Below are 27,945 nucleotides of genomic sequence, written 5' to 3' on the forward strand. Positions count from 1 at the left end.
TGCTTACAGTCCAACAATACTGTTCTTTCTGCAGGGACTCTTATTGTCTCCCCCAGAGCTGTCCATGCAGGAGGCTCAAATGGACCCATCACCTACACCATTCTCAGTGGGAATGAGAAAGGGACATTCTCCATCCAGCCTAGTACAGGTAAGAAAGATGAGCAAGAGCTCTGTGCAGGACAGGACAGGCTACTGGGGAAGTAGGTTATTTGTGTCAGAGGAGCCTTTGATGGGTGAAGGGCTGTCCCTGAGTAAAGGGTCTCAGAGAAGGAGGCTCCAGGGCAAGCAAAGGGGGCTGTCACTGATGCATTCTGCCTCCCCCAGGAGCCATCACAGTTCACTCAGCAGAGGGGCTGGACTTCGAGGTGAGTCCACGGCTGCGACTGGTGCTGCAGGCAGAGAGTGGAGGAGCCTTTGCCTTCTCGGTGCTGACCCTGACTTTGCAAGATGCCAACGACAATGCTCCCCGTTTTCTGCGGCCCCATTATGTGGCCTTCCTGCCTGAGTCCCGGCCGTTTGAGGGGCCCCTGCTGCAGGTGTGGGGTGTGATGGAAAGATGGGGGGCAGGGCTAGTCAGACTTGTCTGTTACTAGACCAGTGCCAGCAGCCTCCTACCCTCACCAGGTGGAGGCAGATGACCTGGATCAAGGCTCTGGAGGACAGATTTCCTATAGTCTGGCCGCATCCCAGCCGGCACGTGGATTGTTCCACGTAGACCCAGCCACAGGCATTATCACTACCACAGCCATTCTGGACCGTGAGATCTGGGCTGAAACACGGTGAGGCCTGGCCCTGTGGACCCAAAACCCCATCTTGGGCCTGTACAGTTTGAAGTCCTGCCTTCAACCCACCTTGGTCCCTTGACCACATCCTGAATTCCCTAGCCCTAAGCTCTGTCCTGAGTCCTAGCCCTGCCCAGGGTTCCCCCTTATTGCCATACCCCACCTGATGATTGTGCTTTGTGTCCAGGTTGGTACTGATGGCCACAGACAGAGGGAGCCCAGCCTTGGTGGGCTCAGCTACCTTGACAGTGATGGTCATTGATACCAATGACAATCGCCCAACCATCCCCCAGCCCTGGGAACTCCGAGTGTCAGAAGGTGAGGCTGAGGAAAGTGGGTGGTATAAAGAGTGACAGACATTTGTCTCCACCCTGCAGCTCAAGGTGGGGCTGGGTCCATGCCAAACACACTTGTCTCGTGTATTTCAGATGCATTATTGGGCTCAGAGATTGCACAGGTAACAGGAAATGATGTGGACTCAGGACCAGTGCTGTGGTATGTGCTGAGCCCATCTGGGCCCCAGGATCCCTTCAGTGTTGGGCGCTATGGAGGCCGTGTCTCCCTCACGGGGCCTCTGGACTTTGAGCAGTGTGACCGCTACCAGCTGCAGCTGCTGGCGCATGATGGGCCTCATGAGGGCCATGCCAACCTCACAGTGCTTGTGGAGGATGTCAATGACAATGCACCTGCCTTCTCACAGAGCCTCTACCAGGTATTGACACTCCTGGATTCTTGTACACCGGGGCCTGGGTTGTTCCTGTTGGAGGGAAGCATCAGAGCTGGCAGCTGCAGAGGTGGGCTGGATGTTGGAGCTGATCTGGGAAGGTCCCAAGTCCTAGGAACTACATCCTGTTTTTCATCCTGTACCCAGAAAGGGGAGAAGGTGGGCATATCCCATTCGAATACTTAGGAGTAGGGGCTAAGTTGGAATGGATGCCAAGCAGGGCTCAAGGAACCAAGCTCCAGAACAGGCTGCGTGGACAACAGGGAAGCCTGGCCATAAGCATTTCTCCTCACACTTCAGGTAATGCTGCTTGAGCACACCCCCCCAGGCAGTGCCATTCTCTCTGTCTCTGCCACTGATCGGGACTCAGGTGCCAACGGTCACATCTCCTACCACCTGGCGTCCCCTGCTGATGGCTTCAGTGTTGACCCCAACAATGGTACGTCATTCCCAGGATCTGCCCCTTGTTTTTGACTGTGTTAGGCTATAATCTGACCTAATTCCTAGAATTTGTTACTCAAACTCTTTAACTCCTGGATCTCTGGCCCAGGCAGGACATTTCCTCCCCACTGTCTTCATTATAAGCTCCTTGTTGACTGCATGTCTAGAAGCTGTTCCCTAAGTTGTGAATCCTTGAGGCTATCCCATTGTCTCCTAGCCCGTAGGCCATTCCCTGAATCTGACTTCTAAAACCATTTCCTAAATCCTGAAGGGTCACTCTTCTGCTCACTCACAGCCTTTGCTGAATATATTTCTTTCCCTTCCTTTCTCCTCTCAGGGACTCTATTCACAATAGTGGAAACAGTGGCCTTGGGCCATGAGGGGTCAGGAGCAGTGGATGTGGTTCTGGAAGCACGAGACCACGGGGCTCCAGGTCGGGCAGCACGAGCCACAGTGCATGTGCAGCTGCAGGACCAGAATGACCATGCCCCGGGCTTCACATTGCCACACTACCATGTGGCTGTGACTGAGGACCTGCCCCCTGGCTCCACTCTGCTCACCCTGGAAGCTACAGATGCTGATGGAAGCCGTACCCATGCCGCTGTGGACTACAGCATCATCAGTGGCAACCGGGGCCAAGTCTTCCAGCTAGAACCCAGGCTGGCTGAGGCTGGCGAGGGTGCTGGACCAGGCCCCCAGGCACTGGGCTGCCTGGTGTTGCTTGAATCTCTAGACTTTGAAAGCCTGACACAGTACAATCTAACAGTGGCTGCAGCTGACCGTGGGCAGCCACCCCGAAGCTCAGTTGTGCCAGTCACTGTCACTGTACTAGATGTCAATGACAACCCACCTGTCTTTACCCGAGCATCCTACCGTGTGGCAGTACCTGAGGACACACCTGTTGGAGCTGAGCTGCTACATGTAGAGGCCTCTGACGCTGACCCTGGCCCTCATGGCCTCGTGCATTTCGCTGTTAGCTCGGGCGACCCATCAGGGCTCTTTGAGCTGGATGAGAGTTCGGGCACCTTACGACTGGCCCATGCCCTGGACTGTGAGACCCAGGCTCGACATCAGCTTGTAGTGCAGGCTGCTGACCCTGCTGGTGCACACTTTGCTTTGGCACCGGTGACAATTGAGGTACAGGATGTGAATGATCATGGTCCAGCCTTCCCACTGAACTTACTCAGCACCAGCCTGGCCGAGAATCAGCCTCCAGGCACTCTCGTGACCACTCTGCATGCAATTGATGGGGATGCTGGGGCTTTTGGGAGGCTCCGCTATAGCCTGTTGGAGGCTGGGCCGGGGCCTGAGGGCCGTGAGGCATTTGCACTGAACAGCTCAACAGGGGAATTGCGTGCACGAATGCCCTTTGACTATGAGCACACAGAAAGCTTCCGGCTGCTGGTGGGTGCTGCTGATGCTGGGAATCTCTCAGCCTCTGTCACTGTATCAGTGCTGGTGACCGGAGAGGATGAGTATGACCCTGTATTTCTGGCACCAGCTTTCCACTTCCAAGTGCCAGAAGGTGCCCGGCGTGGCCATAGCTTGGGTCATGTGCAGGCCACAGATGAGGATGGGGGTGCCGATGGCCTGGTTCTCTATTCCCTTGCCACCTCTTCCCCCTATTTTGGTATTAACCAGACTACAGGTGCCCTGTACCTGCGGGTGGACAGTCGGGCACCAGGCAGTGGAACAGCCACCTCTGAGGGTGGAGGCCGGACCCGGCGGGAAGCACCGCGGGAGCTGAGGCTGGAGGTGGTAGCACGAGGGCCTCTGCCTGGTTCCCGGAGTGCCACAGTGCCTGTGACCGTGGATATCACCCACACTGCACTGGGCCTGGCACCTGACCTCAACCTGCTATTAGTAGGGGCCGTGGCAGCCTCTTTGGGAGTTGTGGTGGTGCTTGCACTGGCAGCCCTGGTCCTAGGACTTGTTCGGGCCCGTAGCCGCAAGGCTGAGGCAGCCCCTGGCCCAATGTCACAAGCAGCACCCTTAGCCAGTGGCTCACTGCAGAAGCTGGGCCGGGAGCCGCCCAGTCCACCACCCTCTGAGCACCTCTATCACCAGACTCTTCCAAGCTATGGTGGGCCAGGAGCTGGAGGACCCTACCCCCGTGGTGGCTCCTTGGATCCTTCACATTCAAGTGGCCGAGGCTCAGCAGAAGCTGCAGAGGATGATGAGATCCGCATGATCAATGAGTTCCCCCGTGTGGCCAGTGTGGCCTCCTCTCTGGCTGCCCGTGGCCCTGACTCAGGCATCCAGCAGGATGCAGATGGACTGAGTGACACATCCTGTGAGCCACCTGCCCCTGAAACCTGGTATAAGGGCCGAAAGGCAGGGCTGCTGCTTCCAGGTGCAGGAACCACTCTCTACCGAGAGGAGGGGCCCCCAGCCACTGCCACAGCTTTCCTGGGGGGCTGTGGCCTGAGCCCGGCACCCACTGGGGACTATGGCTTCCCAGCAGATGGCAAGCCATGTGTGGCAGGTGCACTGACAGCCATTGTGGCTGGCGAGGAGGAGCTCCGTGGCAGCTATAACTGGGACTACCTGCTGAGTTGGTGCCCTCAGTTCCAACCACTGGCCAGTGTCTTCACAGAGATCGCTCGGCTCAAGGATGAAGCTCGGCCATGTCCCCCAGCTCCCCGTATCGACCCACCACCCCTCATCACTGCCGTGGCCCACCCAGGAGCCAAGTCTGTGCCCCCTAAGCCAGCAAACACAGCTGCAGCCCGGGCCATCTTCCCACCAGCTTCTCACCGCTCTCCCATCAGCCATGAAGGCTCCTTGTCCTCAGCTGCCATGTCCCCCAGCTTCTCACCCTCTCTGTCTCCTTTGGCTGCTCGCTCACCCGTTGTCTCACCATTTGGGGTGGCCCAGGGTCCCTCAGCCTCGGCACTCAGCGCAGAGTCTGGCCTGGAGCCACCTGATGACACGGAGCTGCACATCTAGCTGTGGCCCAAGCTGGGCCCCGACCTGGGATGCGTACAGTGTCCCCAATGCAGGCCCCACTCTGAGCCTGCCCTGGGCAGCCTTGGACCATGACTGGCTACGGGGAGGCCACTACCAGGCCCAAGTTCTCCACCCTGAACTCCCCAGCCCCCTCAGAGCACTAGGACCACAGAAGCCCTGTTGGTCACTGACCTGTGGCCAAGTCCAATGTGGGGAGAAATATGAAGGAGGTAGCAGCCCTGGGTTCTCAGTGAGGGCTCCCTGCTCTGCACCAGCACCATGAGATGGAGCTGAGACTTTTATTTATTAGGGGGTAGGGGGATGGAGGAGGTCCCTCCAACATATTTGGACCCAGCTCCTTTGGGTTCCACTGACACCCTGCCCCTGCCCAGAACCAAGTGCCAATTCTCACTCTGGAGCCTTAATAAACTGCAATTTGTATCCGGTCTCCGGCTTTTGTCAAATAGGGATGACTGGAAGACACCTAGCAGACTACTGTGGACACTTCAGGAGGCACACAGCAGTGGTGGGGTGGGGATGGCACTGGAAGCTCAGGAGCCTAGCCTGAGGCTGATGATTACATCTCTCTGCAGCTAATCTTTTCCTTCTAATATGAGCAAGAGGCCAGGAAGGCCTTGAGAGGGATCAGTTGGGTGGGAGAGGGGATCTTGGTGATGACCAGCTCTGGGCCTGAGGTTCTTAAAATAGATTGAGGTGGATACAAGAGCAGTCAAGTGGTTTGTTTTTCTTGAGGCCACTAAAAATCCACATTGTAATAATAGCTCAGTTTGTTGAACCTTTGTCATGTCAGGCTCTCTGCAGGAGGCTGTCTTGCCTCATCTCAGTGTAAATTTTCAGTCATACAAAGGGATTTGGGAACCACTGGTGTAGACTGTTCTGTGGGAGAGCCACGCTGTGAGGAAAAGGCAATTGGCCAATGTTTGAGTAGTTCATAGGATTGAGGAAATTGGGGAAAAAAAAAAAAAGGCTGTGCATGGTGGTTCACGCCTGTAATCCCAGCACTTGGGAGGCCAAGGCAGGCGGACCACCTGTGGTCGGGAGTTTGAGACCAGCCTGACCAACATGGAGAAACCCCATCTTTACCAAAAATACAAAATCAGCCAGGCATGGTGGCACATGCCTCTAATCCCAGCTATTCGGGAAGCTGAGGCAGGAGAATCACTTGAACCTGGGAGGCAGAGCTTGCAGTGAGCCGAGATCGTGCCATTACACTCCAGCCTGGGTAACAAGAGTGAAACTCCATCTAAAAAAAAAAAAAAAAGGTTGCGGTCAAAGAGAAATGTTTCTGAGCATGGTGCTAGTAAATACAGCTCTAGGATCCAAGCTCAGTGGGAAAGTAGAGAGATCAATGGACAGGAAGAAGTCAGATTAATAGTGAGGAAAAACAATCGCTTGAAAAACCAGAAGGTTATAGTCTAAGACAGCATTCTATAATTAAAATTTCAAAGGTAGAGCAGTTTTGAGAGATAGTAAGTCCAGGTGTAGTGATGGGACTGGTCTGTTCAAGTGAAGTGAATGGGTTTAATGAGATGAAAGAAATGGAAGGTTAGGGTGTTGAATTGTCTTTTATCTAGATATTTTGATCATCTAGATCAAATGATCACAGGAATTGGGGTGGACAGAAAGGTGAAGTGCCATAATCTTTAGTGTGGCGATATAATCTATAGGTCTATGGGTATCAGTGGCCTGTAGGACAAAAGAAAGAGTATTGAGGTCAGAACAAGGGATTTCACATGAGTATTGGATTAATGGTTTTGGATGTTAAAATGATACTGCTGACATCAACTTCCATATGGATTTTCTTGGAAAAAAAAAAAAATAGAAGACTGCAAGAGAAGTGAATCCTCAGGGTACTGTCATTGAAAATCCTCTTGCAATGACCTCAATTAGAAGTAGTCAACTCAGACCTCCTTGTGGGCTTTGAGTTACCACTAGGAAGAAGCAAAGATCTGTTTCCATCTTATCCACCTGAACCCACTAAACAAGATGCAAGATTCCTCCATGGCTCTTGGAACGAAGCTGATTTCCTTGAAAACTTTAGGAACCATAATAAACAGGACCCCAGCTGATTGCAGATCTCCTGGGAAGCTACTTAAAACTGGAAACTGATTTGAATAAAAAGATCCTGGTCTTGCAAAAGCTCTACTCTGTTCATAAATGTAGTCCTAGAATGAACACAAAATTGATAATAAGGGGACATAGAGGGTAAGGGAGGAAAAAATTTTTTTTCACTGCAATCTTTCGAGGCAGATCACTTTTATATAAGTCTCCTTATTGTAAATGCAGAAACCTAGGCTCTGAGAGGTTATTTTGCTGATATACACCTAGGAAGAGCCCCAGTCTGTGGGTCTCCAGATACTCACTTATAGTGATTTCCAGGGGACCTGGCTCAGGACGCAGGTGAGGAGCCCTGGGCTTAGTGCTTGACTGGCCAGAGGGGAGAATCGGAGTGGCAGTCCTACCCTTGCGTAGCATTCAGGACCACCCATGCAAGGGAGGAGCCAGCACCGTCACTAGTTACTAGGCGGAAGAGTGGTGGCGGTGGTGGAATATAAGGCTCATGTGATCTGTCACATGACAGCAGACCTGCGGAAGGTCAGAATGGGACTCCAAGCCTGGTGAGAAATTGAGAGGGCTTGGGAGAAAGGGATAACGTTGGAGGGAGTACATGTTGGGAAGGTGGGAACACAAAGACAATCTAGCTCCCACTGAAACCCACCTGCTGCCCCTACAGCCTCCTAGGGCTCTTTGCCCTCATCCTCTCTGGCAAATGCAGTTACAGCCCGGAGCCTGACCAGCAAAGGACGTGAGTTGACTTAGCAAAGACTGCCCCCTTCTCCATGCCCTGTTCTGTCTCCCACTGTCCTGGTCCTAGCTTCCCTCACCCCTGTGCCAGCTCCTAGTACACACTCCATAGCTTCATCTCCAGGTTCCCAGGCTCAGTCCCCTATCATTCACCTCATGTGATCTGTATCTGCTCTTAGGGATCCTACCCAAGGTCTCAGCTCCTAATGTGGAACCTTCCATAACCAATATTTTCCATCTCCACCCCAACCAAAGCCATGTCCCTGACCCCTAACCTTACAGGCTGCCCCCAGGCTGGGTGTCCCTGGGCCGTGCGGATCCTGAGGAAGAGCTGAGTCTCACCTTTGCCCTGAGACAGCAGAACCTGAAAAGACTCTCGGAGCTGGTGCAGGCTGTGTCGGATCCCAGCTCTTCTCAATACGGTGCCTCTCGGGACTGGGGACAGGATGTGGGATGCAGTGGAGGGACATAGGGCTAGGTTGGGCATGGGATGGTGACGATGTCAGGGCCTGTCAAGACACTTGTATTCCTCATGCTAGAAATCTAAAAGGGGATGTGGCTCAGCATACAGGTTTTATGGTCAAATATGGACTCAAATTCTGATTCTGCTACTTACTAGCTACCAGGCAAATAGGGGAATAGCATCTGGTACAACTGAAGTTCCTCCCACTACCCTCGATTCCATTCTCATTTCCTCTTCTATTCATATACTAAGGTTTCCAGTTCTAACTCCCAGAGAGCCTTTGTATTAGTCTACTTCTTGCTGTCCTTTGTTACTACCAACTCAGTTGTTTATTCCCTCTCCTGGACTACTGCCCAGTTCCCCAACCAATCTGCAGTCTCCTCCTTCCACACCCCTCCTCACTGTATTCCCCTACTTTGCTTCAAAACAGTCTCTCCAACAGTCAAAATGGATTGGATCCTTCTCCTGGTTAAAGCCCTTCACAGCAGGGGGCAGAGTGCACATGTGACTGCAGAGGCTGGGGAGGGGGCAGTGTGATTCACCCAAGGTGAGCACTAGTGTGCATGGCGGGAAACAGTGACTCAGCATCGTGTTAAGTTTAAAATCAACAAGTATGTAAATTTTGAGCTAAACTGGATAACTGGTGCCAAAAGTTTTGAAAACATTTACTGGAGATAAGCTTAAAATGGAAAATTTATATGTATTAACTTCATTCATTTTTCATGATCATGGCAATACATGCTGTGGTGTGGGATTTGCAACTTACTAGCCTTTAGGGTAAATATATATTGTTTGCCATGGCATTTCAGGTCTCTCTAGCCTTTTCTTCCTCTGCTCCCTAAATACACCCTCCACCTGCACAGCCCTCCTTTACTCTGTTCCAGGCTTTGGCAAGTCCTGATTCCTCATAGTTGAGGTCCAAAGAGGGGACTTGGGAAATGAATGAGGGCACGTGCCTATTCTGAATCCCTGCAGGAAAATACCTGACCCTAGACCATGTGGCTGATCTGGTGAGGCCATCCCCACTGACCCTCCACACAGTGCAAAAATGGCTCTTGGCAGCTGGAGCCCGGAACTGCCATTCTGTGATCACACAGGACTTTCTGACTTGCTGGCTGAGCATCCGGTGAGAGAATGATTGCTCCATTGAGGGAACCAGTCATCCCATCAGTGAGATGGACGGGAGGGAGTTGAGACCTTGCTGGGGCTTGTGGGTGGGAGCTAATGCATGGGGAGACAGTGACTGACTGCCCAGGGATGCTCAGAGGCAGCTTCTTCTGTTCTGAGCTTTCTGACCTCTGTTCTCTGACCTCCAGACAAGCAGAGCTGCTGCTCCCTGGGGCTGAATTTCATCACTATGTGGGAGGAACTGCAGAGACCCATGTTGTAAGGTCCCCACATCCCTACCAGCTTCCACAGGCCTTGGCCCCCCATGTGGACTTTGGTAATACCCAGTGGGGTGAATGGGGTTGGGGCAGACAGACCCAGGGGCTAGGGAAGTTTAGATGCCATTGGGGACTGGGGATGGGGTGAGTAGTAGAGTGGGTATTACGGTCTGTAAGATCGCCTCAAGCCTGACTTCTCCCCACAGTGGGGGGACTGCACCGTTTTCCCCCGACATCATCCCTGAGGCAACGTCCTGAGCCGCAGGTGGCAGGGACTGTAGGTATACATCTGGGGGTGACCCCAAATGTGATCCGTAAGCGATATAACTTGACCGCACAAGACGTGGGCTCTGGCACCAGCAATAACAGCCAAGCCTGTGCCCAGGTGAGCCAAGCAAAGAGCCCCAGGGTCCTCATAGCCTCTGCACAGTGTCCTCGTTGCCTTACCACCCTGGGACTCACCCTCAGACCCATGATCCCTGCTCTGACTCCCTCCATAGTTCCTGGAGCAGTATTTCCGTGACTCAGACCTGGCTAGGTTCATGCGCCTCTTCGGTGGCAACTTTGCACATCAGGCATCAGTAGCCCGTGTGGTTGGACAACAGGGCCGGGGCCGGGCCGGGATTGAGGCCAGTCTAGATGTGCAGTATCTGATGAGTGCCGGTGCCAACATCTCCACCTGGGTCTACAGTAGCCCTGGTACTGCCAAGAGGACTGGACAGTGGGGAAGGGGGTGGGAGGTGGGTGTTGGTCCCTGCTCCCTCAAGGGAATGCTATAAGCTGGAGAGAGATCCTGACAATTCCCAATGACTAACCTTGTGCCCACCCCTCAAAAAAAAAAAAAAATCCAGGCCGGCATGAGGGACAGGAGCCCTTCCTGCAGTGGCTCATGCTGCTCAGTAATGAGTCAGCCCTGCCACATGTGCATACTGTGAGCTATGGAGATGATGAGGACTCCCTCAGTAGCGCCTACATCCAGCGGGTCAACACTGAGCTCATGAAGGCTGCCACTCGGGGTCTCACCCTGCTCTTCGCCTCAGGTGACCTCCTACCCTAAACTTAGACACCCCCTCCACTCTTGCAACCTGGAAGCTTTGACCCCACAGTGACCCCTGAGCCTGGTCTCTAACTCACAATCTGAACTGAGACCTTCCAACTGGGACCACTGACCTGATCTCTAAACTCTGACCTCCTGCAGTAATAGCTGACACCTAAATTTCCTCTCTGACATCTGAACCCACATACTAAGCCCTAACAAATTAATGAGTGCTACATTTGGCCTCTCTTAGGTGACAGTGGGGCTGGGTGTTGGTCTATCTCTGGAAGACACCAGTTCCGTCCTTCCTTCCCTGCCTCCAGGTAAGAACTCTAGCGTACCACTCAGGTATAACCACCACCTTTCACTTGTGAACTCATGATGTAGAACCTTTGTCTTGATCCCAACATGTGCTCCTGTGGTTCAGCTTTAAGCTTTGCCTACCCTGGCTGCTACACTCCCATGTCTTCTTCCTGTGGGTCCCAGTCCCCAAATCTCTTATATGGCATACAGCTCCCACTGTTTCTTTTCCTCAGTCCCCAGGCATTTTAGTGGAAGATCTGGTGGATGTTCTACAGAGAAAAGTGTGCACAGTCACCTCAGGCCATGCCTTGAAGGCTCAAAAGTCTTAGTCAATCCCATATACATGCTTCCCCACAAAGTCTAATTTCTCCAGCAAGACCTGGTCCATATTCACCCCTCCCCACATATCTTGGAGGTCCGCTTGCATCCCCTACTATCTGAATGCTGTCTTCTGCCCTCAGCCCCTATGTCACCACAGTGGGAGGCACAAGCTTCCAGAATCCTTTCCTCATCACAAATGAGATTGTTGACTATATCAGTGGTGGTGGCTTCAGCAATGTGTTCCCACGGCCTTCATACCAGGTACATGTGTTTGTGTGGATGGATGCAGGGTAAGAGTGGGGAAGGGGGATTCTCAGTTCAGCTGACTGCTGGGCAGTCCACAGGCCAATACTCACTCAAAAATGCCTTTCAGGAGGAAGCTGTAGCCAAGTTCCTGAACTCTAGCCCCCACCTGCCACCATCCAGTTACTTCAATGCCAGTGGCCGTGCCTACCCAGATGTGGCTGCACTTTCCGATGGCTACTGGGTGGTCAGCAACAGTGTGCCCATTCCATGGGTGTCTGGAACCTCGGTGAGAATCAACCCATCTCCAAACTCTCACTCAGGAATTACTCTTACCCACTAACACCTTGAGCACCTTGTATCCAGAACCCAACTACTTAGAGATGTCTGATACTCTAAAGCATCACTCCCAAAAAGTCCAGTCACTCAGAACCCCTGACTTCTACTTGCACCTTCACTCTTGCAGGCCTCTACTCCAGTGTTTGGGGGACTCCTATCCTTGATCAATGAGCACAGAATCCTCAGTGGCCACCCCCCTCTTGGCTTTCTCAATCCAAGGCTCTACCAGCAGCATGGGGCCGGACTCTTTGATGTGAGTATGGAAGGGAAGGGTGTGGACATTTTCATGCAACTATGGAGAGTGCTAAGGGGTACTTGAGGGGCAGTTGGGGTGGTGTGGAATAGGCTCTGAAATGTGAATATAGGGTAAGGAGGTATACTTTTTAAGTACTGGTACTAGCAGGCCCAGATCTGATGCCAGCCTCCTCCCTAGGTAACCCATGGCTGCCATGAGTCCTGTCTGAATGAAGAGGTGGAGGGCCAGGGTTTCTGCTCTGGCCCTGGCTGGGATCCTGTGACAGGCTGGGGAACACCCAACTTCCCAGCTTTGCTGAAGACTCTACTCAACCCCTGACCCTTTCCTATCAGGAGAGGTGGCTTGTCCCCTGCCCTGAACCTGGCAGTTCAGTACCTTATTTTGCCCTGTTGGAAGCCCTGCTGAATCCTCAGCTGCACACTGATGCAGACAGCTTATCTCCCTAACCCTGAAATGCTGTGAGCTTGACTTGACTCTCAACCCTACCATGCTCCATCATACTCAGGTCTCCCTACTCCTGCCTTAGATTTCTCAATAAGATGCTGTAACTACCATTTTTTGAATGCCTCTTCCCCCGCAGCGCATCTTCCTCTTTTCAATCAGGCTTTTCCAAAGGGTTGTGTACAGACTCTGTGCACTGTTTCACTTCATATTCACTCCTCAATTCATTGCAAGGAGACCTCTACTCTCACCTTTTACTCTTTCCTATCCTGACATCCAGAAACAATGGCCTACAGTGCATACTTCTCAATCTTGGCTTTATGGCCTTTCCATCATAGTTGCCCACTCCCTCTCCTTACTTAGCTTTCAGGGCTTAACTTCTCTGACCCCTGTTATCTTTCTTCTTCATCAACTTCTGCTTCTTCATGGAATGCTGATCTTCATTGCTCCATTTGTAGGCTTTTGCTTTTCTCAGTTTACTCATTGTTCCGGGGAACAAATCACTGACATCTACAACCATTATCATCTCACTGATAAGACTTTCTATCCAAAAGTGATTGATACCTCAAATGTAAGATGTGTGATACTCAACATTTCGTATTCCACCTTCCCAACCCCAAACAATTCCATCTCGTTTCTTCTTGGCAAATGATGCTATGCTTTTTCCAACCAAGCCAGAAACCCGTGTCATCTTTCTACCCCACCTTCAATCAACAAGTCCTATTGACTGTACCTCTTAAATATATCTTTATCAGTCCACAGTCCTTCCAATTATATTTCCCAAATATATCTAGAACTTATCCACTTCTATCCCCACTACTACTACATTAGTTTAGGGCCATGTTCTCCTGGGAAAAAACAAACAAAAAAACAAAAAACAGTGTCCTTACTTCCTGCCAATCCCCAAACCATCTTCCAGAGTAAAATGCAAATCCCATCAGGCCACTTGATGAAAACCCTTCAAGGATTACTGGATAGAGTTCAGGTTTTTTTTTTTTTTTTAATCATAGCTCACAAACCTTCCTTGCTATTTGTTCCTAAGTAACAAATCATTTTTCCTCCTCCCTCCCCAAACTCCTAGAACTCTCACTCTTGCTCAAGCTGCTCCGTCCCCTTAACACCACCCTTGATACAATTGCCTGGTTAATTTCCAGAATTCTTGCAAGACTCAGCTCAGAAGTCACCTTCTGTCGTGAATGTTTTGATTCCCTGAGGCTACTTTATTTTGGTATGGGTAAAAAAAAAAAAAAAAAAAACAACCCTAGATTTTCTAAACAAAACCTGTTTGAATCTTGGTTCTGAAATCGACTAGGAGACCGACTGGGTCAAGTAAGTTTATCACCCTGAGGCTGTTTCCTCGTCTGTTAAGTGGGAATATCAATACCTGCCTTTCATAATAACCAGGGAATAAAGTGAAATAACGTTGATAAGCGTGCTTGGGACCTGGGAGTAGGTGGCAGATGTTAACGCCCTTCCTCCCTTGCACTGCACCCCCTGTGCCTACCTCTAGCATTGTAACGCCCACATAGTATTGAAATGGCCAGTTTACTTGTTTGGCTTCCTTTCAAGACCGCTGGTACCTAGAGGACTAGAATCACGTCCTATTTAACTGTATCCCCAAGCCCTAGCTCAGGAGTTGGCAAACAAGAATTAAATGTCTGCTACATTGAAAATCCCACCTCTTTCACTCGCTGTGATTTTTGCGTATGCTGTTACTCAGGCTGAAACCCCTCCTCCTACAGCAGCATTGTGTGCCAGCCCACTGCTGCCTCCACCTCTCGGGGCAGTTGGAGGAGACGGGGGGACTTTCCAAATCCACTACGAACCCTTAAAAGGCTGAATAAGGGAACTTGAAAGGATGCAGACAGGCAGGCAATCCGTAGTCGAGGGATGTAGGGGCATAAACCTCTAAGCAAGGTCTTGAGTGTCAGGCAGAATGAGCTGACAGAGGAGTTAGAGGAGTCCCAGACGTACGCTGGTTCCGATCTCGACAGAATCGCCGCGGAGCACTGCACAGGCTTAGGGCGGAATGGCGACGGCAAGCGCAGTTGGCCAACGCTTGGTCTCCGCCCTTCAGCCTATTTCCTCTAATCCGCAGACCCGCTACGGGAGGAGGGCGGGGAGCCGGCCGGAGAGCGCTAACAGTGACAGGCGGGGCGAGTCGTGGGCGCGTGACGTCACCCCGGGGTGTGCGCAGCGCGAGCGGAAGCGGAAGCGGCTCTGTTCGCCGCCTCTCCCACCGGCCCGATGAGCTGCAGCGGCTCCGGCGCGGACCCCGAGGCGGCGCCAGCCTCTGCCGCCTCGGCCCCGGGCCCGGCGCCCCCGGTCTCGGCTCCCGCCGCGCTGCCAGCTAGCACCGCCGCGGAGAACAAGGCCAGCCCCGCGGGGACAACAGGGGGGCCTGGGGCTGGAGCAGCTGTTGGGGGCACGGGACCCTTGGCGGCGCGGGCCGGGGAACCAGCTGAGCGGCGCGGGGCAGGTGAGGACCAGGACGGGTGAGGGCGAGGGCAGCGCCTTGGACTGGGCCCAGCGGCGGTTGAGGGCAGAAGGTATAGGCTGACCTCGCTGGGGCCCTGCGCCTCCCACCTCTGTGTCTCATTTTGCTGGTTCTCCTCCAGCTCCGGTGTCGTCGGGTGGCGCGGCGCCCCCGGAGGGGGCCATGTCTAACGGGGTTTACGTACTGCCGAGCGCGGCCAACGGAGACGTGAAGCCCGTGGTATCCAGCACGCCTCTGGTGGACTTCTTGATGCAGCTGGAGGATTACACGCCTACGGTGGGCTTCCCGCCCGAACAAGGCTACCTAGCGTGCAGTCACAACTTTCAGCTATATCTCCGTGCTTTCCAGCGTCCTCTGTTTGCTTCCCTAGTCGCTCTTCTGATTTTTTTGCCCTCTGCCCCACAAACAGCTTCCTGATAACCAGGCCTATCCGACATTTCCCTCGTCCTCCTCCCGCTCTGCTGACAGTTCTCTTAATTGATTTCTCAGATCCCAGATGCAGTGACTGGTTACTACCTGAACCGTGCTGGTTTTGAGGCCTCAGACCCACGCATGTGAGTAAACCCAGGGCAGGTTAGTTTTGGGTACTTGTGCAGTGTGTTGATCATCTCCTTCTCATCTCAGTTTTTTCTCTCTAGAATTCGGCTCATCTCCCTAGCTGCCCAGAAATTCATCTCAGATATTGCCAATGATGCCCTACAGCACTGCAAAATGAAGGGCACAGCCTCCGGCAGCTCCCGGAGCAAAAGCAAGGTGTGAGGGGAGGCTCAATGAACCAGTAATTACCTTCCACAACAGTGGAGGCTTATCCTGCCACCCCCTTGGGGAAACTGAATCCTAGGGGAGGTACAAGACTTATTCAGGGTCACCCATCTGGGATTGAAGTCTAGGAGTCCTGTGTTCAGTTGGTACTCTTCGCTCTTTCCTCAGGACCGCAAGTACACTCTAACCATGGAGGACTTGACCCCTGCCCTCAGCGAGTATGGCATCAATGTGAAGAAGCCGCACTACTTCACCTGAGCCACCCAACCTAAATGTACTTGTCTGTCCCCATGTCCCCACACCAGCCTGTTTTCATAATAAACTTTATTGTGACAGGCGGGGCTGATCCCTCCCATGTTGGGAGACACCATGTGGAAAGTGACAAAGCTCTGAGCCTGCCCCTTTTGGGGCCACAGTGGTAGGGATGCGGGAAGGGGATGGACCCCATCGCTGGGGTAGTACCATGACAGGAGGCAGGGGAGGCAATCAGAGGCCTGCTGCTTTGGGGAGGTGCACTCCCCCAACCATGTCCTGACACCTTTGGAGTTCAGGCAAGGACTTTCCAGTCCTACTTGTCCTGCATCTTCTCCAGGATAGGCACAATCATATCAAATTTGGGTCGCTTTGCAGGGTCTTCATTCATGCAGATCTTCATGAGCTTACACACATGAGGGGAAATACCTGGTGGGATGGTAGGCCGAAGGCCTTCCAATGCCACCTGCAAATACAAGAAAAAACTGAGCCTTAGAATTTGAGTCTGTCTTGTAGAGAGAAGCAACTGGCTCTTGGGACAGGATTATTGTATATCCGAACAAATACAGGAGGAGCCCAGGCCCACTACAGTTATTTCCACCATCACCAACCACTCCCCCAACACAAACGTATGCTATTCTGCTCACCTTCATTCCAATCTCCATATTGGAGAGATCAGCGAAGGGTACCTCCCTTGTCACCAGTTCCCACAGAAGCACTGCAAAACTCCACATGTCTGCTGAGCGTCTGTTTGTGTCTTCAGGCTTCTTCTGCAGAGCTGGAGGAATAGAGCTTTCTGTTCCAGCCCCCTGTCCTGTCCTGTCTCTGTCCCCTTCCACTACTACTGAGGTGGTCCTTTTTTACTTCCCAACGTGATACCCTCACCCACCTTCAGGGGCTACCCAGGCAGGTGCATACATGCGCCCAGGACATTGGAAAGAGAACTTGACATCAGCCATACTAATTCGGGCAGTCATGTCCTCATCAATCTGAGGAAGAGAAATGGATATTGTAATAAGGAGGTAAGTCCTATACAGGGAAAAGGGCTTTGGGGCCTGGGGCAGGAGTGAGCTTATGGCCTCACCATTACACTACGGCTATTCAATGCATGTCGTGGGATGAGGGGTTCTAGTGTGTGTAGGAAGGCCATGCCCCTTGCCATGTCCAAAGCAAACTTCACAGCCTGGCTCTGGTCCACAACAAAATCTGAGAGTAAGCAAGAGTCAGTTCAGAGAGGCTCATGCACCCTTTCTCCCATTTCCTCCCCAAGGAGATTCAGCATCCATACTCACTGGTGCCTTCATGTAGTACATTGTAGAGGGATCCATATGGCATCCAGTGTGTGATGAGGGTAGGATGAGGAGCAGGTGGAGACTGGCAGGCACCTAGCACTGGGAGCACATTTGGGTGCGAGAAAATCCTGGAATTGGGGGGAGTGGTTAAGACCCAGTATAAAAGATCTCTCGGTGCTATTCAGGGTTCCTTGGAACTAGCAGCTTCTAGGTTATGCCTTGCACTACCTGAGCCGGGGACACTCTTCATTGAAGTCCCTGCTCTTCCTTGTACTCCAGTCTCGAACCTTCAGCACCTTCACGACAATGTCATTGCCCTGCCAGCGGCCCTTCCATAGCTGAAGGACAGGTAGAGGTTAGGAGGCTTGAACTGTGGCTATCACTTCCTTGCCCAGTAACTGGAGGAAAAACTTAAAACAGGTACAGAGCAGGTAATTTATGGGGGTTTAGTGAGGGAAGGGCAAGAAGGGCAGGGGTCACCTCTCCAGAGTGATTCTCATTGAGCTTCGTCAGGAAGTTCAGCTGTTTGAAGTCAATGCCAGAGTGTTTGTTCAGGGTTCCATTTCCTAAGACAGTGGGCAGGTCAGGTTCCCAATTTTACCCTAACCCAGTATTATTTACTTGTACAACCCTTCCGACAGTAATGACTCACGAGGCCGAGTGCGGGTGGTTCCCTTCCAGAACGTATCCTTGTATGGAATACGGTTGAGATTCTGGCCCATCTTCTCTGCCCGCTCTAGGGAAGAAAAACAACCTGAGCTGTGGTACAGAGGAAGAAGACAGGTGGGGAAGGACAAGAGGACACAAGCTAGCGGGTGGGGAGATGGACCTCGGAGAAGCTCTCTCAGGGGTGCCTTGGCTTTGTCCACAGGCATCTCTCCATACTTGTTACAGATGCTGACAAGGGCCCCATTTGCCACCAGGTCCTGGAATGAAAAAGCCATTATAATGAGGGCCATTGCTACCTCTCTGGCAGTCACTGAACCAACCATGAACACAAAAATGTTGTACTTAATCCTGTGGGTGTCACACAGTAGTACTGACAGAAAGGGTTGAGGGTTCCAAAATCTCCCACCCAGGCTGATTTTACTTCCCACCCATCTCAGGATTTCAGGCCTGAGTACTCACCTCTGCCACTTGGTCTTGGCCCCAAAAACAGGCATAGTGCAGGGGCACGTTCCCATGTTCATTCACTGCATTGATGTCTGCCTTGTACTGCAATAGCTGAACCCCATGGCCAGACAAAAAGAAGGAGGCAGAAGGTGCAGTCAGTCCCAAATGAGATATTGGGTCAGGGCATAGGAAAAAGGGGAAGAGTACACGTACTTTCTACTGTGTTAACAGTGCCTGTGACTAACCCTCATGGCATGTATGTGATGTGGGTAACGAAGGGGTTTGTACATACCTTCTGTACAATATCACGGTGTCCATGACTGGCTGCCAGATGCAGGGGGGTGTCATCCCCACGGTTCATTACATTGATCCGTGCCCCCCGCATGATCAGCATCTCAACCACAGCAGAGCGGCCCTCTCGGCAGGCCCAGTGCAAGGGGGAGAAGCCATGATCGTCCCTTTGAGGAAGGGGCAATGGTCATTGAGCTGGAGGTGGGATAGGGCAAAGGTTTTGATTCCTGAAAAACTGATAATTACATACTCTCTGGGAAGGCTTACCTCTCTAGGACTTTGATTCTCATTCATGCCAGCAACTCCCAAAGCTGTCCATTTCAGACCTTCCCCTGAGCTTCAAAACCAACTAGCTAGATACCTCAACAACCTCTATAAAAAATTTTAACTTCACCATATCCCACATCTCATTTCATGAGGTGGTAGCACTCTTCCCCTTGTTTCTCCTGCACCCCTTCCACAACATCTGTTGGTCCTTTCTGTTTTCCACTGCATCTTATAAATCCTCCTACTTCAGCACTTGTCACACTGGATTGTAAAAATCTGTTAATATACTGTCTTGTCTGTTAGACTTTGTTAGACTTTAAGTTTCTTGAGGGAATGGATTGACAGCAGCTGTTCAGTGCACGTTAGTTGGGGAGAAGGGTGTCTTGGAGAAGACAGGCCACAACTTACAGGAGAGGGAACAAGCTTACTATTTAGCTCTGGTACTGAAACTAACATCTAAAAATGGGATGGAATTTAAATGATGTTTTGGAAGGGTTTATATTGAAAAGGAGAAAGGCTTTTGACTACTGATGAGGCAAATAACAAACCACCATGCAAAGCAGGATTCCCCTATTTAGCAATCCTATGCACAGAAAACAAGAAAATGAGAACGGCTGTTTTGGAAGGAAAACTATATCTGATTTTTTTTCTTTTCCCAGAGATATGTATTTTATAAAGTAAAATATGTATACAAACAAAACAATTGGTTTGGAGCTGTGCCTGCCTGACAGCATGGGGCCATAAAAGGAAATTTCCTCTAGTTCGATGCTGCAGATTCAAGGGGCGGAGCAGGGGGCGGTCCTTGGTCTAGGCCAGCAGCCTCCAGATGCCTTAGTGCTGTGGTCACTTCCTGTGTTGGGACTCTAGGCAAGGCCTGGAGCTGATCAGGGGTCTGGCCATCCAGAGGCCCCTACAGCTGAAGAGGTTGGGGGGTGTGGCCTTTAACTTAATCATTTTCCTCCAAAACTGGCTCGCATCTGCTAACACAGAAATAGCCAAAAGCTTTTCCTGGATGGGGATATCCCCAGGAAGCAATGACACCCCGTTTATCAGTCGGTCTTGCCTCCTACATTTTTAATTTGTGCCCTAACTTATCAGCCTCCAGTACTGCCTGTGGCCCCAGGGCAGGCCAAACTCTTGGGGCAAAAGTATGGGCACAAGGGTTCTGTTCACTATGAGGCTGCTTGTCACCCCAGGGCCTAGACTTTTATCTCAAGGAGATTTGCAGGAAATTAACCCCCTCTTCATATCTAGCATATAGCCAGCTTAGGCCCCCATACCTTATCCTCTCAAACCAGCACCAAAACCTTCCAGTTTCTTTAATGCCACCCTTTTTCCTTTTTGTAGCATCTTCCTAGAGTCTTCCTAGACTCAGCTAGAGTCTTCCTAGATGCTAGGCCCACTGGGCAACTGCCTAAGCCTATATTTCCTCACCAACAAAATAGTAACAGTGCTTAACTGTCTTTATAAGAGTATCCTTTGAGAACTATATGAAAAATGTAACAAATGACTTTGCAAAGTATTAAAGAGAAGTAGTGCAGAGCATAATGGGAACCAGTGAAGTCTAGACTGAGAGGACAGGTGATCCTGACCCGTCAAACTTAAAAACTAAAGTCTACCAATCTTAAATAATTAGAATCTGCCACTCTCAGTCACCATCACTATATCACTCTTCTTGCCTTCCTATCTCAGCCAACCTTATAGAACTGGTCTACATTATCTCAGCCAACCTTATAGAACTGGTCTACATTCACTTTCTCTATTTGCTCACCTCCCATTCACTTTTCTTTTACTTTCTCTTTTTTTTTTTTTTGAGACCGAGTCTCACTCTGTGGCCCAGGCTAGAATGCAGTGGCTCAATCTTGGCTCACTGTAACCTCCACCTCCCAGGTCCAAGCGATTCTCCTGGCCTCAGCCTCCGAGTAGCTGGGATTACAGGTGCGCACCACCATGCCCAGCTAATTTTTGTATTTTTAGTAGAGACGGGTTTCACCATGTTGCTCAGGCTGGTCTCAAACTCCTGACCTCATGATCCACCTACCTCGGCCTCTCAAAGTGCTGGGATTACAGGCGTGAGCCACCATGCCCGGCCTACTTTTCAACCTGCCACAAATCTGCTGTCTGGAGGGCAGCGATTATGTGAGATTCTTGGACTCTAGCACCCAGCACAGAAGGTGTTCATCACACTCCCTTAAATGAAGGAACCCAATATAGTGTTATTTCTTCACCCATTATTCTGAAACAACACTCACAGACCATCAAATATATCCTACCGCACATTGAAGGGGAAAACAGACACTGGGGCCTACCAGAGTGGAGAAGATAAGAAGAGGGAGAGGATCAGGAAAAATAACTAATGAGTACTAGGTTTAATACCTGGGTGATGAAATGATCTGTACAACAATCCTCCATGACACAAGTTTACCTGCATAACAAACCTGCACATGTACCCCTGGAATTTAAACAAAATCCCAATTGTAAATTCAATAGCTAGTTTAAAGTATTAATGTTCTTTGATCTCTTAGTAGCCTGTACTGCTGTTGATCACTTCCCCTTCATTGAAACGTTCTCTTCTCTAAGCTTTACTCACACATTTTCCTACTTCCTTTTCAACTTCCAGTTGCTCTTTTTCAGTCTTGTAGGTTTCTTGTCCCCTGACCTCTTGCCTTCCACTCACCTGAGACATTCTCCTTCACACCCATGTATTCAAGTATCATCTATATGCTGATTCTGTGTCTCCAAGTCAGATTGCTCTCCTGAATTGCAAATCTGTATAACCAACAACACACTCAACATTTCCACCTTGTTGCATTGTCACCTTAACTTTAATATGTCCAAAATAGAACGCCTCATCCTCCAGTTTTCTCCATCTCTGTAAAAACAACCACCATCTACCCAAGTGCCCAAGCCAGAACCCTGGTCCTCATCTTTACCCTTCCTCACTCCCCACACCAAGTTCCACAATTCTTTGTCCTAAAGACTTTTGGAATGTGATCACCTCTCTTTTTCACTCACCCTAATTCTAGTCCAAGATAACATTACTTCTACGATGAACTAGGCAATTGCCTCCTTTCCACCTGCTCTTCACAAAGCATCCAAGATGATACTGAAAAATGGACAATCTCATTATGTCACTATACAGCTTTGAAACCTTGCTTTTAAAACAAAGACCTTCTTAGAGCCTAAATAAGCTTGCATGATCTGGCTGATCTTTGCAGTCCTCTACAGCCTTACGCCCTGTTCTTCTCTTATGCCCAATGTTCAAACCCACAGAGATCATCTACTTTCCAGCCATATGGAAGTCCAATTTCCTGTTTGCTCTGTGCCTTGCCTCCTAGCCTTTGCCCATGCAGTTTACTGAGGCTGGAGAGCTCTCTGCAGCCTCTGCCTGTGAAACTCTTATTCAGCAGTCAAGATTCAGCTCAAACACTGCGTCCTCTGTGAAGACCCTCTGTGCCCTACAGGCTGTGCTTAGCACTCATTACACTGGATGGCAAAGTCAGCCGCCCCCACCAGACATGAGCACTTCACTCCACGCAGCCAAGAGGAGATCTCGAGCCTTTCTCTCATCCACCAACCGCTTCAGCTCACCCCTGGTTGAGGTCGTTCTCCGTGTTGTCCAGCCACAGGCGAACGGCGACTGCGTTGCCCTCCCGGCACTGAGTGAAAATGTCGTCCATAGCAGCGTCCCGGCGCCGAGTCCCCCGGATTGGGGAAGCCTGGGGACTGTGGGGTGATCCAGGGAAGGAGGATGAACCCCAAGCTTTGTCCTCTACAGGAGAGAAGTGTTTGCATTGGGGGTTGGGAGCCTGAGGTGCGTTCCCAGCTACTGGTGGTCTGTGAAGGAGTTCAGGGCTGCGGGATGATCTGACTGTGTCCTCTAGGCGCGAGGTAAGGGCGGGGCAGGGGGTGATGAAGAAGTAGTGTTTCCTGAACGGAAGTCCGAGAGCAGGCAAGTAGACCCTACTCGCGAACAGAGTTGGGGGAAGTGGGGAGGTTCAGGCTCCGCATACTTTGGGGGAGGGGGCCGGGGGTCCTCCCCAGGGTTGGCTCCGTTCCTTAATCTGAACTCAGGCGAAGTGAGGGGTGACAGGTTGGCAGGGCCCCCAGTCGTAGGCAGGGGGCGCGGGTCCTTCTCGCACTTACCGGGACTCGGGCAGCAGGCTCCTTGTCCTGCGAACTCCCGTCCGGCCGCGCCCGCCGCCTGCCGCCCGCAGCCAGCCCCGCCCCGCCCCTGGCGCTCTTGAGCAGCGCGGGCCTCCGTCCCACCCCTCCCACCGCCTCCCTGCCGTTCTAGCCGCGAATGGCTAAACTCGATGGTTCGCTGCGCTGCGCCTGCCGCTCTAGCAGCCCTTGGCTGTCATGCTTTGGTTTCCGGCTCCGTTCTGGCGGGTCTGAGCCCTCGGACTCCCAGAGAGGCGCTCTGCACGTGGAGAAGAGCTGGGACTCTGCGACCCTGCTCTCCCGACCCTGATGTTCGAAGAGCCTGAGTGGGCCGAGGCGGCCCCAGTAGCCGCGGGTCTCAGGCCCGTAACCTCACGGCCTCTGCCTGCGGCCGCCTCGCAAAACAATGTGAGTGACCCTCAGGGGCAATGGGACCTGTTTCAGGCCGCGAAGCGGACACTGGTGGATCCCAGTGTTGTGTGTATTGCGGGGAGGGATACCTGTGGCACCGTTGGGGGCGAGCCCTGCTTGGAACATCCGAGAACTTCCAAAAGAAACTGATGTTGGGTCAAAGAGAAAGTTGTTAAGTAGAAGTTGGTGAAGCGAAGAGGGTTCTTCAGATAGGAACAAGTACGTGCAAGGGCCCTGGGACAAGAGAGCATGTTCTGTTAGAGTCACATACAAAAAAGTGATCCTTGTGGATGGAATACAGAGTAAATGAGAGCAGATGCTGTTCAAGAGGAAGATTAGAAGTTTGCATATGTTGAGAATGGAGAGAAGCCAATGAAAGGTTTTAAGCAATGGAATGATTTTTTTCAGATTTGTATTTTGAAAGGGTCATTGTTTACAGTGTGGAGGATGGATTGGAGAATGTAAGAGTTGTTGGTATCATTGTTCGAAGGAGAGTGTGGGAAACTTAGATTCTAAGTTCCTGGCCTAGGATTACCCAGTAGGACTGCAACCCAGAATCAGCCTTCTCGACAACACACCTTCTCCTTTGAGCCTCTGCAGATGTAAGGGCTGTGCTTCCTCGGGCTTTTCTTATCCTTCAGTCTGCTTCCATCATGGAATCAGCCTGTTTTGTTTCCTCCTTTTTCATTCCCTAGCCCCATTACCGTAATGCAGGCCGCTGGTCTCTCTGTCTTCATTTCTCCCCTTCAGTTTGTTCTCTACACTACAGGTAGAGACATGTTAAATATTTAATATACATGTGTGATCACATTGCTGCTGTGTTCAGAAACCTCCTTACCTCTTGTGGAAATGTCTCAGCTAGAGGCAAAAGCTTGAGGTGAGGGGTTGAAACTCCTGGTCTCTGGCCTTGGTCTTGTTGCTTGTGGCCTTGGTACATTCCTTTGGGAAAACCTCCATTAGCTCATTTACACATTGAAGAAAGTGAGATAGGTGGTTTCTCTGCCTTCCAGCTTCTCAGAGGTTGGGGTGGTGATGTGAAAGTTCCTCTGGGTTCTGGCAGTCTTGACTGGGAAGAATTCAGATGCTTCTGCCAGCCTGAATCAGGTCCACACTCTCCCTTCCAGTCCTCATCCATTCTTTCCAGCCCCACTGTCATCCCTTGTTTTCCTCCAGGGCTCAAAGTGCCGCCAGCTCTTGGCCACATTACGGATCCTAGAGGCAGCATCTCTTTCCCAGAATCCCCCCAGCCTACCTAGCAGTGACTCTGAGGAGGAGGAGGTGGAAAGGAAGAAGAAATGCCCCAAAAAGGCATCGTTTGCCAGTGCCTCTGCTGAAGTAGGGAAGAAAAGGAAGAAGAAATGTCAAAAACAGGGCCCACCTTGCAGTTACTCTGAGGAAGAAGTGGAAAGGAAGAAGACATGCCGCAAACAGGCTCTTCTTGGCGGTAACTCTGCTGAAGAAGAGAAAAGAAAGAGGAAATGCCAGAAACATGCCCCTTTAAATCCAGCCCAGCACCTGGATGATGTTGACCAAACAGGTACCATTGGATGTATATGTGTGTGTGTGTGTGTGGAGGAGGGGGATCAGCTGATTCTACATACAACAGAGGTTATCCACTGCCATTAGGATTAGGGCCAATGGTATACTCAGGCAATAAGAAGTACTTTTAATCAGACCACAGTCACTGTCTCAAAGACGGAGGTATGACTGGGATGACTAGCCATGCCCCTGAATTTAAGAGATCTTGCCTCATGTACACCGTCCCATCTCCTTCCCTGCAGGTCCCAAAGCTTGGAAGAATAGTGCTACAAATGACCTGCCAAAGCCAAGCCCTGAGTCCACTTCCCCCAAACCCCCTCATACATTGAGTCGCAAGCAGTGGCGGAACCGGCAAAAGAATAAGAGAAGACATAAGAACAAGTTTCGGTCACCTGAGGTGCCAGACCAGGCTCTAGCCGAGGCCCCCACAGAGAAGACAGAGATGCCTCCTGTACCTAGGACAGAGAGCCATGAGGCTCGGGCAGGGGCTTTGCGAGCCCGCATGGCACAGCGGCTGGATGGGGCCCGATTTCGCTACCTCAATGAACAGCTATACTCCGGGCCCAGCAGTGCTGCACAGCGTCTCTTCCAGGAAGACCCTGAGGCCTTTCTTCTCTACCACCGCGGCTTCCAGAGCCAAGTGAAGAAGTGGCCACTGCAACCAGTGGACCGCATCGCCAAGGATCTTCGCCAGCGGTGAATTGGGGTCAGGCACTGTGAGAAGCCATGTGGTGGGTCAGTCATAGGCTTAGATCAGACCAATATGTGACCCTTCCCTTCCACTCTCAGGCCTGCATCCCTGGTGGTGGCTGACTTCGGTTGTGGGGATTGCCGCCTGGCTTCAAGTATCCGGAACCCTGTGCATTGCTTTGACTTGGCCTCTCTGGACCCTAGGGTCACTGTGTGTGACATGGCCCAGGTAAACCCCTATGTTATCTGGCTTGTGCTTCAGGCCCAACCTCCATATGCTAGTCTCTAACCTTTTCTTCCCCTTTCCCATCCTGGTGTTTCAGGGTTGGCTTTCTCCTTCTGCACTGTGTGTGCTTTACACAACACTCTCACTTTCCACAGGTGCCTCTGGAGGATGAGTCTGTGGATGTGGCTGTGTTTTGCCTTTCACTGATGGGAACCAACATCAGGGACTTCCTAGAGGAGGCAAATCGAGTACTGAAGCCAGGGTAAGAGCCTCTCCTTAGGACACAGATGCATATATATGTGTGTGTGTGCATGGGTCTGTGCATTTACACAGAACTTTCTGTCCTTCTCAGGGGTCTCCTGAAAGTGGCTGAGGTCAGCAGCCGCTTTGAGGATGTTTGGACCTTTCTGCGGGCTGTGACCAAGCTAGGCTTCAAGGTTGTCTCCAAGGTGAGGGCCCCGAGAAGTCTATACTTGTTTTTGTCTCATGTGGCCCTTTCAGGGTACTGGTGTTCGGGAAGGAGGCTTTAGGCACAGGAACAGACATTTTGCTCCCCAATAGAAGGCGGAGCCCTGTGAAGCTTTCTGAGCAGAGGCAGTAAGTGCAAAGAGGGAGGTGTTGGGGTGAGGATTTGGTTCTTACTGGGTCTTTTTTGTCCCTAGGACCTGACCAACAGCCATTTCTTCTTGTTTGATTTCCAAAAGACTGGGCCCCCTCAGGTAGGGCCCAAAGCTCAACTTTCAGGCCTGAAGCTTCAGCCATGTCTCTACAAGCGCAGGTGACCTCTAGATCTTCCTTGAAAGGGGAGGCAGAGCTCAAACTTCAGGTTCAGAACTGTGAAGACTATATCCAGCCTGGCTGTGAGCCAAGACTTGGTTCCTGGTGGAACCCCAAGGACAAAGTGTGATAAAACCTCTGGCTCAGACTTGCTGTACTAGAGGTTTCTTGGTTATAAGATGCATAAAGTCACTGGGGCTAGCTAAACAACGAAGAGTTTATTGTGAGAACATGGGAATATCTGGGAATCACAGACCACTTTAGATGTCATGAAAACTGGATGGTTTGGAATTCAAGACATCTTTAGGTTTGGCTCCTCTTTCCAGCTAAGAAGCCACATGGCTTTTTTGTCCTGCCATCTCCACTCTGCTCTTGTCTGATCTGTTTACAGATCAGCTTCCTCTCCTCACCCATAGCTTCCGTTCCTTCAGCTTCAGTTTGCCTAGGCCTTCAAGGTTGCAGACAGGCAGCTGTTGCTGCTTGACTCTGAGGCAACTGGTAGTCCACCAACATCCTGGCTCAACACATCAGTCCGAGCCACCAGGTTGAGACTGTTTGGATGTCCCTATACTGAGCATTTCCAGTGGTTTATCTTTCCCCTCTCCCCTCATCTCCATCTTTGGAACCATATGCATCAAGCCACTCCCAACACCTATTATCCTATGGGACTTTGGTTATGTTTATGGCTGACAGCATAGATTTTGGAATCAGGTAGACCTGGATTTAATTCCTGGCCTGCTACCTAGCCACTTAAAGTCATTTAATCTCTGAATATCACGTTCCTCATTTGGAAAATAGTAGAATTTCTGTCTTGCAAGGTGGTTGTGTGGGTTAACTGGGGAACTCTATAGCCAGGACTGGGAACATAGGAGGTGCTCAATAAACAAGCTATGACTATTATGTGTTATAAACCTTACTGTTTTTTGAAGATCTTCTCTAGGCTGGTTGGAGGCTGAGAGGTAAAGAATGGATTTGTTGACTGAGGAAGCCTGTGGGAGAGCTCAGGATAGGCCTTTCAGCAGGTTAACTTCATAGGCTAATGACTCTTAATAGATTCTGAGCTGTCTGTCCTTGGAGGGGTAGTGAGGGAGCTGGGTTTTTATACATAAACAACTTGTTGATGCCATGTGGGCTTGGGAGGATTGGGCTGTTCAT

General features: G+C 51.2%; 5 protein-coding genes and 1 long non-coding RNA gene across 10 annotated transcripts in view; 4 read left to right on the forward strand and 2 right to left on the reverse strand.

Annotated features, from left to right (window-relative positions):
• The window catches only part of DCHS1 (dachsous cadherin-related 1), a 34,188-nt gene extending 28,845 nt beyond the window's left edge, over positions 1-5,343 (forward strand). Inside the window, exons 15-21 of the mRNA XM_017507202.2 lie at positions 35-148; positions 325-536; positions 625-779; positions 970-1,100; positions 1,211-1,494; positions 1,807-1,945; positions 2,285-5,343. Of these exons, the coding sequence (XP_017362691.1) occupies positions 35-148; positions 325-536; positions 625-779; positions 970-1,100; positions 1,211-1,494; positions 1,807-1,945; positions 2,285-4,896 (3,647 nt within the window). The 3' untranslated portion in view covers positions 4,897-5,343. The remainder of the gene's footprint in view (positions 1-34; positions 149-324; positions 537-624; positions 780-969; positions 1,101-1,210; positions 1,495-1,806; positions 1,946-2,284) is intronic.
• Positions 5,344-7,459: 2,116 nt separating this feature from the next.
• TPP1 (tripeptidyl peptidase 1) lies at positions 7,460-13,814 on the forward strand. Its single transcript, XM_017507203.2, has 13 exons — positions 7,460-7,535; positions 7,652-7,723; positions 8,005-8,144; positions 9,161-9,311; positions 9,502-9,629; positions 9,777-9,955; positions 10,071-10,269; positions 10,422-10,610; positions 10,860-10,929; positions 11,371-11,491; positions 11,604-11,762; positions 11,940-12,065; positions 12,246-13,814. Exons 1-13 carry the CDS (start codon positions 7,492-7,494, stop codon positions 12,384-12,386), a joined length of 1,719 nt encoding a protein of 572 aa, XP_017362692.1. The 5' UTR covers positions 7,460-7,491; the 3' UTR covers positions 12,387-13,814.
• A 450-nt stretch (positions 13,815-14,264) lies between these two features.
• Positions 14,265-16,106, forward strand: TAF10 (TATA-box binding protein associated factor 10). The gene is made up of 5 exons (XM_017507214.2): positions 14,265-14,988; positions 15,128-15,282; positions 15,496-15,560; positions 15,645-15,759; positions 15,937-16,106. Exons 1-5 carry the CDS (start codon positions 14,757-14,759, stop codon positions 16,024-16,026), a joined length of 657 nt encoding a protein of 218 aa, XP_017362703.1. The 5' UTR covers positions 14,265-14,756; the 3' UTR covers positions 16,027-16,106.
• On the reverse strand, positions 16,075-23,233 carry ILK (integrin linked kinase). 5 transcript variants are annotated; one of them, XM_017507208.2, is made up of 13 exons: positions 22,575-22,662; positions 21,999-22,089; positions 18,718-18,883; positions 18,441-18,536; positions 18,142-18,238; positions 17,965-18,048; positions 17,793-17,878; positions 17,541-17,650; positions 17,313-17,440; positions 17,105-17,226; positions 16,910-17,009; positions 16,668-16,798; positions 16,075-16,486 (listed from the first exon to the last, which is right to left on the reverse strand). In XM_017507208.2, exons 3-13 carry the CDS (start codon positions 18,817-18,819, stop codon positions 16,337-16,339), a joined length of 1,206 nt encoding a protein of 401 aa, XP_017362697.1. In that variant the 5' UTR covers positions 18,820-18,883; positions 21,999-22,089; positions 22,575-22,662; the 3' UTR covers positions 16,075-16,336. The 5 variants fall into 5 exon arrangements, with proteins under 5 accessions (XP_017362697.1, XP_037586880.1, XP_037586881.1 ...); XM_037730952.1 differs by lacking the exon at positions 21,999-22,089 and adding an exon at positions 23,130-23,233 and having other exon boundaries at positions 17,965-18,238; positions 22,575-22,711; XM_037730953.1 differs by lacking the exon at positions 21,999-22,089 and having other exon boundaries at positions 22,575-22,750.
• On the reverse strand, positions 19,205-21,992 carry LOC119468030. The gene is made up of 2 exons (XR_005196662.1): positions 20,714-21,992; positions 19,205-20,680 (listed from the first exon to the last, which is right to left on the reverse strand). It is a non-coding gene; the product is annotated as an uncharacterized LOC119468030 (long non-coding RNA).
• On the forward strand, positions 22,753-27,690 carry RRP8 (ribosomal RNA processing 8). Its single transcript, XM_017507213.2, has 8 exons — positions 22,753-22,874; positions 23,281-23,555; positions 24,732-25,095; positions 25,340-25,793; positions 25,887-26,016; positions 26,169-26,275; positions 26,366-26,462; positions 26,676-27,690. Exons 2-8 carry the CDS (start codon positions 23,457-23,459, stop codon positions 26,793-26,795), a joined length of 1,371 nt encoding a protein of 456 aa, XP_017362702.1. The 5' UTR covers positions 22,753-22,874; positions 23,281-23,456; the 3' UTR covers positions 26,796-27,690.
• Positions 27,691-27,945: the final 255 nt, after the last annotated feature.

Source organism: Cebus imitator, unplaced genomic scaffold (genome assembly GCF_001604975.1).
Source record: "Cebus imitator isolate Cc_AM_T3 unplaced genomic scaffold, Cebus_imitator-1.0 Scaffold370, whole genome shotgun sequence".
NCBI classification, from domain to species: domain Eukaryota; kingdom Metazoa; phylum Chordata; class Mammalia; order Primates; family Cebidae; genus Cebus; species Cebus imitator.

Coding starts and splice junctions, on each gene's coding strand:
- ILK (XM_037730952.1), bottom strand. CDS start 22,663: ATGGACGACATTTTCACTCAGTGCCGGGAGGGCAACGCAGTCGCCGTT. Junction 18,884..22,574: donor GAGAACGACCTCAACCAGGG/GTGAGCTGAAGC, acceptor CCTTCCTCAAAG/GGACGATCATGGCTTCTCCC. Junction 17,879..17,964: donor AACCACCCGCACTCGGCCTC/GTGAGTCATTAC, acceptor CCACTGTCTTAG/GAAATGGAACCCTGAACAAA.
- RRP8 (XM_017507213.2), top strand. CDS start 23,457: ATGTTCGAAGAGCCTGAGTGGGCCGAGGCGGCCCCAGTAGCCGCGGGT. Junction 25,096..25,339: donor GGATGATGTTGACCAAACAG/GTACCATTGGAT, acceptor CCTTCCCTGCAG/GTCCCAAAGCTTGGAAGAAT. Junction 26,276..26,365: donor AATCGAGTACTGAAGCCAGG/GTAAGAGCCTCT, acceptor TGTCCTTCTCAG/GGGTCTCCTGAAAGTGGCTG.
- TAF10 (XM_017507214.2), top strand. CDS start 14,757: ATGAGCTGCAGCGGCTCCGGCGCGGACCCCGAGGCGGCGCCAGCCTCT. Junction 15,283..15,495: donor TGGAGGATTACACGCCTACG/GTGGGCTTCCCG, acceptor TTGATTTCTCAG/ATCCCAGATGCAGTGACTGG. Junction 15,760..15,936: donor GCTCCCGGAGCAAAAGCAAG/GTGTGAGGGGAG, acceptor CTCTTTCCTCAG/GACCGCAAGTACACTCTAAC.
- TPP1 (XM_017507203.2), top strand. CDS start 7,492: ATGACAGCAGACCTGCGGAAGGTCAGAATGGGACTCCAAGCCTG. Junction 9,630..9,776: donor GGCCCCCCATGTGGACTTTG/GTAATACCCAGT, acceptor TTCTCCCCACAG/TGGGGGGACTGCACCGTTTT. Junction 10,930..11,370: donor CCTTCCTTCCCTGCCTCCAG/GTAAGAACTCTA, acceptor TTCTGCCCTCAG/CCCCTATGTCACCACAGTGG.